At 40.2% G+C, this 13,130-nt stretch overlaps 1 protein-coding gene across 1 annotated transcript in view; it reads left to right on the top strand.

Annotated features, from left to right (window-relative positions):
• Positions 1 to 13,130, top strand: part of LOC143637856 (transmembrane protein 131-like) — a 95,948-nt gene that overhangs the window by 48,902 nt on the left and 33,916 nt on the right. The window contains 8 exon segments of the mRNA XM_077105159.1: positions 829 to 890; positions 4,879 to 4,987; positions 8,082 to 8,190; positions 9,001 to 9,154; positions 9,248 to 9,422; positions 11,004 to 11,116; positions 11,203 to 11,337; positions 12,447 to 12,551. Of these exon segments, the coding sequence (XP_076961274.1) occupies positions 829 to 890; positions 4,879 to 4,987; positions 8,082 to 8,190; positions 9,001 to 9,154; positions 9,248 to 9,422; positions 11,004 to 11,116; positions 11,203 to 11,337; positions 12,447 to 12,551 (962 nt within the window).

Below are 13,130 nucleotides of genomic sequence, written 5' to 3'. Positions count from 1 at the left end.
CCTAATGGCTGTTCTGTACTTTGTAATTCAGCTTTGAAAGTTATTTACCACTGAGTTGAGTGGTCTTGTAGAAAAAAAAATCTCCTTTTGGGGACTCATAGCATTCACAAGTTTAATCTCATTCCTCTTGAGGGTAGCAGTGCTCACCAGCAGGAGAGCTAGGCAGGGCCTGCTGCAACCTCAGGATGGAAGACGGGTCTTACCCCGCTGCCTCACCCATGCTGTTATGCTGATTTTTTTTCCTAATAGTAAAATAAAGGAAGCCAAAAGATTTTTCTTCTGTATATTTGGTTAAATATGAGTTATTCAGTCTCATTATAGTGACATAATGTTAAAAATTTATCCAATATGGTCAGATAAAGACTTCAAATTTTAAAATTGAAAACAACCAAATAAATTTTTTTTATTAAGGAAAAAAGAAGAGTACTTGTAATTGGGGATTTTTTTGGATCATATGTAATTAAAATTTAGTTATTGATTGATTGAAGACCACATTTTTTAAAATTAGAGTTGCTTTTAATGTGATAATTTCCCATTGTACATTACTAATTTGCTTCATTATGCTTTGCTGGAAAACCAAAAGATTATTAGTATCTGAATCTAATAAAAATTATGTTGTAGATTTTGTTTTGTTTTGTTTTGATTTGCTTTTTTGTCTGGTTGTTTAAGAGGGGGCAGTTCTCGTAACACACAGGTCCATGTGATGATTGTTTTATTAACACGATTATCATTATAGTTTATATTCTAAAAGAGCTTTAGTTTGATGTCTCATATGATGAGGATTCTTAACTTGCTCTGAAGCACTCTGTTTCTTTTCTTTTTTAACAGATCTGCCAAAAGTTTTAAATCTTCATTTATTAAATTCAGGAACAAAAGATGTACCAATAACAGTAAGTTTTTACTTCTTAGTTTATATATTCTTTGTTTTAAACACCTGACAGGGTTAAGCATAATTAAATCCCTGCTCAAAGGAATCCTCTTTTGTGGTGGCCTGGTGACTGCTAGAAAGCTGATCTGCCTCTGATGCCCCAGGCCAGAAGGAGGCTGGGAAGGTGGAAGGTGGCCATCTTGTCCAAGCCAGACTCCACAGGCTCCTGTTCAGGCAGAACTGTAGAAAAGGCCTGTGGACTGAAATCCTGGATCTGTGTTCGTGCAGAGGGAAGGCAGGTTGCAAGCATTCCATTAGTTTTGGTTGTTGGACTTGTGATCTGGGGGAGTAACTAGGGGCAGGGGAGATTCAGGTTAGTAGGAAAGAGCAATGAAGCAGAGAGGTGATGTAGGTGATGGTAGAGTGCTGTCCACGTCAGCCATAGCCACCCTTCCCAACTCACAGCCATTGCACACCATAAACCAGGGTCCTCTCTTCCCTCCACACACATGCACAGAACAGGTGACTTTATGCCTTCTAATGGAATTGGGGTGCATGCCATGGGACAGGTTTTAGCCAGAACGAAACAGAGGCATCAAATTTTGCTGTAGCTCATGGCCTCTCTCCCTGAGAAGGTCCCCAAGACACATAGGGAATAGTGGAGAAGGAAAGCCGAGCAGTGTTGTTATGACTTGTGTTGAAGCTCAAAACCTAAATTCAGGAAACTCTGTTTAAAAGATTGGTCTTGTGGGCTTGATACTTAAGTGACTTTGTCCATCCACATCAACCACAGGGTAAGCCGCCACAGTGGAAGCCGAGTGCAGAGCTTCTTAAGGATTTTCCTGTTCATTTCCACTTTTTCTATATAATATACCTTACTCAGAGACTGCATTTTAGAAGGGCTCTTCCTACCTTCTTCCATTTCACAAATATTTACAATTTTTAGGATCAGCTAGACAGTCCTTAAATACTAGGTTTATTTCTATTTTCATTTAATTCCCCTTAAGGGAATTATGTCCTTGTTTAAATATTGTAGTCTTTCTAAATATAGAATTATTAATGCAGGTGATTCCAAATATAAGTTCCTCACCTGTTACTGGACAGGATGCCCACTTTAAGTTCTCGTAACATCTGTAATAACACCTCTGAAAAAGTGGGTTTCCTCAATATTTCCAAAACATTGATGCTGTCTGAGTGACAAGATAAGTTTGCCTGACATGTCTTAGAAGGAATGTTTGCATGAGGTTTCCTTGCTAATTGGTACACAGAAGTCACAGATTGACTTATTAGTTTTGCCAGTGTCAGCTTGGTATATGTTTTAGTGAGTTTGTACACAGATTGTTCAAAGCACAGTTGTTGTATACTGAAAGGTTATTGTTCTTGTTTGCTCACATGCTTTTTTTGTAAGTCATTTCAGAATGTCCTGGACTCTTGAGACTCACTTGAGAGTTACTGATCTTTAAATGAGTCTGAATATTGTGAGAAAAGGCAGAGACTATATTTAGAGCCTGTACAAACTGCCTCTCCTGGGAATCTTGCCATGTTTTCTCCACGTCTTGATCATCTTTGAGTAAGCAGCAGTTAGTGACTGACGCTAACACAGGTTGTTATTACGAATTTGTGTATTACAAGGGAATGCTTTTGTATTGTTTTTTCACAGTAAGCCACCAGAGTAAACCCACTACTCAAAGATTTGGATGTTTTGTTTTGCTTTGGTTTTGTTCCTTAGAAAATGGGTTTTAACTGATTACAGTTTGTTTTTAATGATAATGATAATGAATAAACAATTGAAGCCATTTGTATAAACATGAGTTGCCCTTGAATGCTTATCAGTGTACTCTATTTTAAGGTAATAATAATAATGCATGTAAAATTCACCTCTGTTATGGAAAATCTTAAAATAGTGTGTTTAATGTGAGAAAAACATTTTCATCAACTCTTCCAAGCTTTTCCTACTTACAGTGACTGTGTTTTAGCAAAACCATTACTTAGTTATTTCTGGCATGGTTTTGCACCGTCTGTAACATTCAAAAAGGGCTGTGGATGTTACTGACCGATTGCCATTGGAGCATGATGGTTCCACTGTGGTTTTGAGGTCCATAGCCCAGGTGAGGGAATGAGGAGCCAGACCTGCAGGATTCCTCCAGGAACAGCAAAGCTGCTCACCAAGGTCACCTCTAACTAACATTGACCTCAAGTTGGCAAAATTAATTGAATCACAAAGTTTTTGTAGATAAGTAGAAAATATTTGGCCCAGCCCCCTTGGCTGTTTGGACAGGGAAGGAAGTGGTCTGAGCACATGGCAGTCTCCTCACGGTGGCGCTTCTGGCATCAGGGGATGGCACGGGGCCTGTCTGCCCCTTTCTCTTGGAAGTGTTAGTGTGGTGGAGTAGCAGAGTGGAGCTTCCTCCCATTTGTAGTTTATCTTACAGTTCAGACTGCTCGTACCCTCCCAGGAATGAGGAGATTTGTATTTAAAATGGTTGCTAACAACAGCAAACTTATTAATAAATTAAAGATATTGTTATGAATGAATCGTTCAACTCCTGCCCTAGTCTGAGTTTCAAAGGCAAATGAGAAGCCTTCTCAGAGAAGAAGAGGAGAGTTAAGATGTCAAGTCCTGGCCAGAAGCTGAGAACTCCTTCACAGGCAAGGGTAGAGCCACTCAGGACACCCTGCTGCACAAAGTGACACAGGAGCAGTAATCACTGTGGAATCACCTGGAATCCCTGTGACGGCAGACTGTGGCAAAAAGGACAGGTCTCTTTCTCCACACTCCTTAGATGCTTATTGTGCCTTCAGGGGACTATCCTTTGATGTTCAGGGCAGGCCGACTTCTCCTTAGTAAGTGAGCTGAGAAGGGTGGGCAGGGGCCACGGGAAAGACCTGGTGACCTGCTGGACCTGCCTGCACCTGCAGTTTTCAGGTTCACCTGTGAGTTTCCCAAAAAAGAACAGCTTTCTTCCTGATGGCCTTTGACATCAAGTTCATTAATCCCCTAAGCAAATACCTAGAGCCCAAAGAGGAAGTTTTTTTGTTTTGTTTTGTTTTGTGTTGGGGGGAGGGATGTTTGTTTTGTCATACTAGGGATTGAACCCAGGGCTCTGCGCACTCTAAGCAAGGTTGTGAAGGAATAATTTTGATCAAGGCTTGTGTGCAAGACCACCAGGTTCATGAATATGTTTGTGCAACAGGACATCAGGCAAGGGGCCCAGGGCCAGTGAGGAAACCTGGTTTGGTTCTGCCTGATGGTGCCCACCTATGGAATAGTCTCTTCATGTGGCAAGGTGCTCTTCATCAGTAAAACAGAGAAGGGGTGGAAAGTTTAAAGTCACTTCCAACTGGAAGACTTTGTGTCAATGAGGATGATCCAAATAACTACTATAAAATCCTCTTAAAATATAAGTTTTTACTGGTGTTTTGCTACTTTAGGTTTAGTTTTGTTGAAAAGAAAGGTCTGGTTTTCTAAGTCTCAATATTCCTGTTGTCTGGTAGCTCAGCCCTGCCTCTCGGCAGCAGAGGGCCTCAGCCACACGGCGGGCCCTGGAGAGGAAGAGAAGATGCCCGAGCAGTTGGGTGTGCCTTCTGCACACGGGGCACCAGCTACTTGCTCACGCTCATTCATCTTTAGACAGTTGGATGTTTCGTTTGTGCCGTGGATTTTCTTAAGAGGGACCCTATCACAAGTTATTTCTGTGTCACCTTCTCTGATATACAAATTAAGCCTTCATTTGAGAAATAAATACTTTTAGTTTACATACTCAGACCCAGTGTTTGAGTTTGTCTTCGGATTCTTCCATTTACTCACGTGTCATGCTTTTTTTCTTCAGGTCATCAGATTGTTTCATAAAGTTGCTACTGTTACCAGTTTGGTCTAATCCATTTAAAGGGTCTGCAGAGGTTAAACTTCAGATTTCGATTCTGCTTTACTTTTCTAGCGTATGTTCCAGTATAGAGCAATGTATTAGACCAAACTAATACCGTATGTGTTCTGTTATTTTTCCTTACAGAGTGTTCGCCCTACACCACAAAATGATGCCGTAGCAGTACATTTTAAACCAGTTACATTAAAAGCTTCTGAAAGTAAATACACCAAGGTTGCAAGCATTAGTTTTGATGGTAAGCATTTACTTTTTTCTCTTTAATAATGGTGGTACTTTGATAAACTAGAAAGCATATGTGTTGACATGTTAATATAGAAATCCAGTCTGTTTTAATAGACGGATTTTAAATGATTGCTTGTTTTTTCTTAAATCATTATGAACTCTCATCTGATTAATTCACAAAAGAAAATGCCATAACTCCATAAAGCTAAGTCAGTATTAGCAATAGAAAAACATTGGCAAATACATTAGGATTGGCATATTTCATAAGAGGCTAATCAGATATATCTATTATAATGTGACTTAATTATGATGCCATTTATTTTTGTCATTAAGGGATAAGTATTTAAATTTCTGAAGCATGTTTAAATTTGAGAGCAAAATGTTCTTTGTAACATTTTTATATGTTAGCTTTTATAAACAAAGCAAATAGTCCTGCTGAAGATAGGATAAAAGTCCCTATGGTAGAATCATCAAATTAGCTATTATTTCAAACATGGAATATGTTTTGTCATTTGAAATATTAACTCAACCTAGACTTTCACATTTTACAGCATTTTTAAATTCAGTCTTGCCTACTCTACTAGCCATATATTGAGTTTGCTATCACAGAATATTTTAAATAGTGATTTTATGCTGCTGAACTATATTTGTAGTTTTTCAGAATTAAAACTCGGGACATAGCTCAGTTGGTAGAGTGCTTGCCTAGCAAGCACAAGGCCCTAGGTTCAATCCTGGTCACTCACACACACACACACACACACACACCAAAAAAAAAAAAAAAAACTGTGGACAGGGTTTTTTCCCAGGGACCCATGTGAGTGAGAGCCATCGGCTTCAGCTTTGGCCTTGGGATGAAGCCATGTCTGCTCAGGTCCTGTTGGATGAGAATAGTTGGTCAGCAGGGTCTCAGGGCCTGGCATGTTCTGCACAGTGTCTGTGAGACCACCAGGTCCATTTCTCACCCGCTGAAAGTTCCAGGGAGGATCTGGAGCAAGGACATAGGCTGCACACTCCTGCAGAACTTATCCCTCAGCTCAGTGAGAACCCCAGGGATCCAGATTAAATAGGATCCTAACGTCCATAGCACACATCAGGAGGCAGCGCCAAGGGAGGTGTAGGCGCCTCACTGGCAAGTTTGTGGTAAGTGGTCTTCTGTCTGCAGAAGACATAGGCTTTGCAGAGAAAAGAGTGGTATGTAGTAATTTTGGAGCCCTGAGAACACAGAGAATCTGCTCTTGTCATAAGCCCAAGGAAAACGGGAGTGCATGCTGGCCACAGTTCTGCCACGTGGTTCTCCTCAGTTTGGCTGGCAAGGGCGAAGAGTTCCCTCTCCAGTGCCTTCTTGACCCCCCAGCAGATGTCTGCATTAAATGCAATGTCCTTAGTGTTGGCTCTTCGGACATCACAGACTTAAAGTGTTTCTTCTCTGTTTGGACTTTGCTGTGTTGTTTTTTTGTAGTCCTGGGAATGGAGCTTGGGGTTCCTCCAAGCTAGGCACATGCTGCACCAGGCATCATCCCAGCCCTAAAGTTTCTTAAAGAAATCATGTAAAGTCATATACAAAGGGAAAGGATCTTTAAAAACAAATGCTTTTCTTAAAAGTGGTTTTCAATATGATGGGAAAAGACCAGGTCCCAACCCAGAATACTTCTGTGAGACTGCTGTGGAAGTCTGTCAGGGAATGTGTTTTATTTAATGTTTAACATTTTCAAAATGAGCATTATATGTGTGACCTCTACAGTGTTCACTTATCAAGCATCTTGCTCATCAAAAGTCACTTTTAGGGCTGGGCATGGTGGTGTACGCCTGTAATACCAGTGGCACAGGAGGCAGAGGCAGGAGGGTCCTGAGTTCAGAACCAGCCTTAGCAATTTAGTGAGGCGCTAAGCAACTCAGTGAGACCCTACCTCTAATAAAATACAAAGTAGGGCTGGGGATGGGGCTCAGTGGTCAAGTGCTCCTGAGTTACTTCCTGAGTACCCCCAAAAAAGTCACTCATAGGATTTTTTAACTGAATTTTCTTGAGATTTTTGACCACTTATAATGACATGACACTCTGAAATGCCTAATGGTCCTTGTAATCAGCCTAATATCTGAACAAATAATGAAAAATTTAAAACATCCCGAAATGCCCACCTAGCAAACAGCAGTAAGAGGCTTAATGGAAATTTAAAAAATCTAGAGTCACCATCCATCAAATACCCCTTCTTTGTTCTTTATTTTGTCTGAAGTTGTTGACACATTGCCACACTCATAGACAGACACATTCTTCTCAGGGTGGAAGTGTGCCTGAAGGACTTTAAAGGGCAGAAGGTTAAACATCAGATGCTTTGTATGCTTTGAAAGGAACATCTTCGGGTACCCACATTGAGTCCACTGTCTGATTCCAGGTCAAACTATTCAAAACTGCCACAGAACCTACAGGTATCACTTCATCAGTGAGGAGAGTGTGAGAATGTGAACCCATGGGAGAGGGTTTGTCTCCACTTCTGCTCCTCGAGGGCTGGCTGATGCGGGGAGTCAGAGCTCTCCTCTTAACCTTTGCTTGCACCCCGCTGCTTAGTTGGTTTTTATAGCAGGACTCTAGCCACATGGGTCCTGCCCATTCTCTCTTAGAATAGCTGTAAACCAGCAGTTCTTAGTAGGTGACTCTTGGTGACACCTAGAGACATTTTGGGTTGTCTCAACTGAAGGGGTGCAACTGACATCCAGCAGGTAGAGGCCCTGCATGCCGATGGATATCCTTCAGAGCACCAGGCAGCACCACAGGGAAGAGCGAGAATGATCCTAGTGCGGCACCTGAGAGGCACTGCCCTGGGAGGAGGGCCAGGCCTATGGCTGCAGAGAAGTGGCACAGACCGCGCTTTTCCACAGTAGCATGTTCACTTGCTAATTCCTGGTCTCCTTAGCTCATTACCAGAAAAAAAGAGAACAAGAACATTTTCCCTGTTTTACTTGAAAAAAAATTTGATTGTTTAAACGGATTCTGTTTGGCAATTTGAAAGCTCACTTTTTTCCTCCCCAGTTTGTCAGTCTACATAAAATCGCTCATACTCTGATAGTTAAGAGGTGACAGATTATTTCTTATGCTTCCTTTTAGCTTCAAGGGCAAAAAAAAAAAAAAACATCTCAATTTTCTGGGAGAATAACTGTTAAAGCAAAGGAAAAGAGTTATTCTAAACTTGAAATACCATATCAAGCAGAAGTTTTAGATGGGTGAGAATCTAGAGTCTCTCTAAACTTATGAAATACTGTATCAAACAGAAGTTCTAGATGGTTGGGTTTCTTTTAAAAATAAGCTTTATAACTTGTTGCTAATCAGCACATTCTGTTTTCCTACTAAGTAACCTTAGCAAAAATCATACCCAGATTCTTTGTTGAAAAGAACAACTTCAGCTGTAAAAGAGAACCTTCTATATTTTATTTATTACTTTCTTAGAAGAAAAAGATAAGTGGGATAATGTGGTTTTGTTCAGAGGAAGGTTCAGTGATGCAAAAATGAATCTGTGGGGTTTTTCAATATTTAAATTATTTGAACCATATTCTTCTGTCATTCCTTTTGTAACATATTACAGAAGTATTACAGTACTTGAAACAATCATTTATGTTTCTTTATAAACTCATAAGTACTTCTAGAACTGTAACCTTTTATAAATGGACAGTAATGTGTAATTCATTTTTTTACTAACTGCAACCAAGTTCAATATACAGCTTATAGTTGTTCATTTTAACAAAGCTGATTGCAATTTCAGTGATAAACATGATTTTTTTCAAAGTAGATTAAAGCCTTTTGGTACATTTTTGATTCTTACTGTTTGATTGATATGATTCATTAAAGAATAGTTCTTTTTATTACATTACAATATTTTGCAAGCCAATTTGTTTTAAATCATGTGGCGAGTCATTAAATAACATGCAGTCCTTAATACTAAATGTAAATTACTACTCACAATAAATGAACTTAGATTTTAAATTAACACATGGAAATGAAAATGATTTATTTTTGTTTCTGTTTTCCTCACATAGCTATTTGGGATTTGATCATGCTGCAACGTTATTTCACATCCGAGACAGTCCTGCTGACCCTGTGGAGAGGCCAGTCTACCTTACTAACACTTTCAGTTTTGCGATCCTCATACATGATGTGCTGCTGCCAGAAGAAGCCAAAACAATGTTTAAAGTACGTCCAGGACTCTTCAGGCTTTTATCTTGCTGCTCTGCCAAGTAGATGATTCTAACACTTCTGTTTTTTTCCTCTTCCCTCATTTCCTAGATTCACAACTTCAGCAAACCAGTCTTAATTCTTCCTAATGAATCAGGATACATTTTTACCCTGGTTTTTATGCCATCCACATCATCCATGCACATATATAACAACATTTTACTTATTACCAATGCTTCTATATTTCATTTACCTCTGCGGGTTTACAAAGGCTTTTTAGATATAAGTATGTTATTGACCTTTAAAATATAAACTTCCCAGCTGTCTTTTGTGTTTTCAGATCTCATTAGGCATTTGTGTTGCATTCTCTTAGGTTTTGCTATTATCTGTGCTCTATAATTTCTTTCTAGTCAGTATAGAACAGTACAGTATTAGGAGCCTCCACTGCCTTTATCCACAGAGGATGTGTTCCAAGACCCTTAGGGAATGCATGAAGCCAAGGATGGCATTGAATCCCATATTGTCATCCTTCAGTATCTGATGGGGGAGTGGTCCCAGAATCCCTTGAAAATAACAAACTTCACAGATGCTAAAGTCCCTTATGTAAAATGGCATAATACTTGTGCAAAACCTGTGAAGTTCCTGGATGTGAAACCCATAAACTGGGAGAGCCAGTTATATATGCTGTGTTTTCTTACATATATACACACACAAACACACATGCACGTGGTTACATTTAATTTATGGATTAGGTACAGTTAAGAGAGAGTAAAAAGAATAACAAATAGTAAAATAGAATTTTTCAAAACAATATGCTGTGATTAAAAGCATTATTTTGACTTTTTCACTTGAGAGAAGCACCCTACAGCTTCTCTTGGTATATCTGAAATGCTGCCATCACTGTTGTTGTCACCACCCTTGCACTTTGGGTCTCTAAGTACAGTAAGGTCCTTGAAAACAGTGTAACACCAAAACAGTTGATTTGATAACCAGGACAGTGAAGTGACTAATAGATCACATATACAGCATGGATATGCTGGACAGAGGGATCGCTCACTCCCAGACAAGCCAGCACAGAATTTCATTGCACTACTTAGAACAGTACATAGCTGAAAACTTAGAAATTGTTTCTTTCTGGAATTTTTAAAAAAATATTTTTGGATTACAGTTGACTACTCTCTCCCCATAATATAGTTGATCCCTCTAGTCATAATGTCCACTTAGATCTTTTCCACATGCTGCTTTCTCTCAATTTTGCTTTTAAATCACTGTAATGGTAGGGAACAATAGTACAAGAAGGGCTAAGAAGTACGTTTGTAGGGAAAAGATGACTAAAAGTCAGGAAATACCAGGACAAAGGAAAGAACAAGAGAGTAAAGAAAATAAGATGGTGAAGGCATAGCATCAGGAGAGTAGTGGAATAAAACAGAAGGACAGAACAGAGCTCTTCCAACACAGGAAATAGAACAAAAAAATCAAAGCTGTCTTGAGCATGAGCAAGGAAAGAAAGAAGTCTAGATAAGAGGTGACACTGTTAGGAAGGATACAAACAAAGGAGGTCGTCCAGCAGCCTGTCCTCCCAGAAGTCAGTAGCCTCTGGGAGGGGAGGCTACTGGACGTCTCCCCTTTGTTTGTATGTGATTCCTTCAGTGACTGTTGGAATGATTACCTACTTGTAGTCGCAGTGCCTACTGAAACCACAGACTTTTTGCCTCATCCCCAGGGGCTGCACTTGACCTCTCCTGGCCCTTGAGCTTCTGAACATATTAGACACTGTAGTATGTCTTATACAGTCACTTCCTGTTGGTAACATTCTGTTGCATAAGCATGGTTTTGTGTTTAATCCAGTTTTTTCATTATTTTCCAGTACTTTATATTGCCCCCCCCAAAATAGAAGAATGCTTCATAGATTTTGGAGTTCTGAGTGCTACAGAAGCAAGTAATATTTTATTTGCACTTATAAACAGCAATCCAATTGAGGTAAAAAAAATTGTCTTTATTTGAAATCAGATTTAAGGATTTTATGCTTATATTGAAATAATCACTTTCGTATTTTCTTTTTTAAGCTGGTTATAAAAAGTTGGCATATCATAGGAGATGGTTTGTCCATAGAACTTGTAGCTACAGAAAGAGGCAATAGAACTACAATAATTTCAAACCTTCCAGAGTTGGAAAAATCCTCTTTATCAGACCAGTCATCAGTAAGTAAGCCTTCTTCTTCTTTCCTTAAACTAAAGTGGATGTCTAAACCACGGATAAAGACCATTGCTATGTCACATACCTCAACTAATAATTTTACAGCATTGGTTATTTGACATTGAAAGGCCCTGGTAGGTAATCTGCTTCAGCCCGTCCCTGTTCTGATGAGGGCACTGAATCCCAAAGGGGTTGAGCTCTACCTTGTCATACAAACTTGTAGAGCAAGCAAAATTTATCTTTCTATAATACAGGTGTCATTACAGGAGACATCCTCATGGGTTCTAAACTAACCCTTTGTCAAATTTACCGGGGGAGAGCCCTGAATGTTGAAAGAGGTATCTTCAATTAGCAGTGTTTCTGCCCAGACTAGAAGGGAGTAGCTATGAGGCAGACATTGTTTGGTCCCTTTGAGAATCTTCCCTTGACTTTTTTTCTGCATCGTAAGCATGTGCAGCTCTAAACAAGAAAACCAGTCTCACCCTCACCACTGCTGAAAAGGGGACATGGAGTTTGTGCCTATTGATAAAAGAATCAGCAGAATCACCTTCTGTGAGAAGGAGCCTCAGGTACTTTATGTGCAGGCTGGAATAGAAGTTCTTGGGGGCACTTTTACAAAAGGAAAGTTTAATGTCCTTTTGCACAGAGTTGTTGATGTACTTCCTTGGGATGCCTTGGGCTTGGTGTTGATTTGACCCAGTCTCAGCAGCTGTGAAGACATTGCAGAGCTGCATTCAGAACCTGAACCTGAATCCACCTCTGCCCTTCACTAATGTGATGGAAGGGATCGTGGAAGGCTGGGTCCTTCTGCTCCAGCCCTCACCCCCTCTAGCCTTACAGGAACAGAGGTGCTGAAGGAGGAACTCTCTGAGCAAAAGGACCACACCTGCCCTGGGTGGCAGCCGTGTCCTCAGTGGCCCATGCAATAAGTGTGGTAGATGGACGTTAAAGGATGGGTGTTATTGTGGGGTGTTGTACAGGGAGGTCTGGCCGTCCAGTGTGACTGGTGTATGTGAGGACTAGAGGTCAGCTGATTCCCCACAGCTTCCTGTCCACTTCCATAGAAACTTGAATTTGTAGGGCTAATGAGTGATGTCATTTTTACTGCATGCAGGTAATATTAGCCTCAGGCTATTTTGCAGTCTTCAGAGTCAAACTTACTGCAAAAAAACTGTAAGGGATTCATGATGGAGCCATACAGATCACAACAGACTATGAGGTAAGGGTTTTGTGGGGGGTCACGGCAGTGGGGGTTTTCTGAATAATCCAGTCCCTTTTTATTTTCTATGTTTATTTTTAACTCATGTAAAAAATATATTTATGAGACTTTTTATTTTTATAGAAACAGAGAACTAAATTTTACTCAGAGTTTTATCAGTTTTGTGTCCATAAAACTGAGCTTTTATAGACACGGCTGCCACCCAGGGCAGGTGTGGTCCTCTTGCTCAGAGCTCTTCCTTCAGCACCTCTGTTTCTATATGGCCAGAGCTGGTGAGGGCTGGAGCAGAGGGACCCAGGCTTCCAGCAACCTTCTCAAAAACGGAGCTTTTCAGAATTATCTACAGAAGATGGATTTATTTGCTCCTAGTTTTCTAATGAAACCCAAAGCTCATAACCAAAAAAGAAACTTTAGAAAAGTGTCCTTGACACCTGCAGAGTCTCTGATAGAGCCCAGCTTATGGTGGCACAGTCACTGCCCCCAAGCCCACCAGAACCCTGAGCTGGAGAGTACCATTTCCTGCTACAGTCATAAATGTCCTCCTGTGTGACCTTCCCAAAACGGAGGGTAAAGTCAGGA

Source organism: Callospermophilus lateralis, chromosome 14 (genome assembly GCF_048772815.1).
Source record: "Callospermophilus lateralis isolate mCalLat2 chromosome 14, mCalLat2.hap1, whole genome shotgun sequence".
Lineage (NCBI taxonomy): Eukaryota > Metazoa > Chordata > Mammalia > Rodentia > Sciuridae > Callospermophilus > Callospermophilus lateralis.
This window is presented reverse-complemented; position numbering and strand designations above follow the sequence as displayed.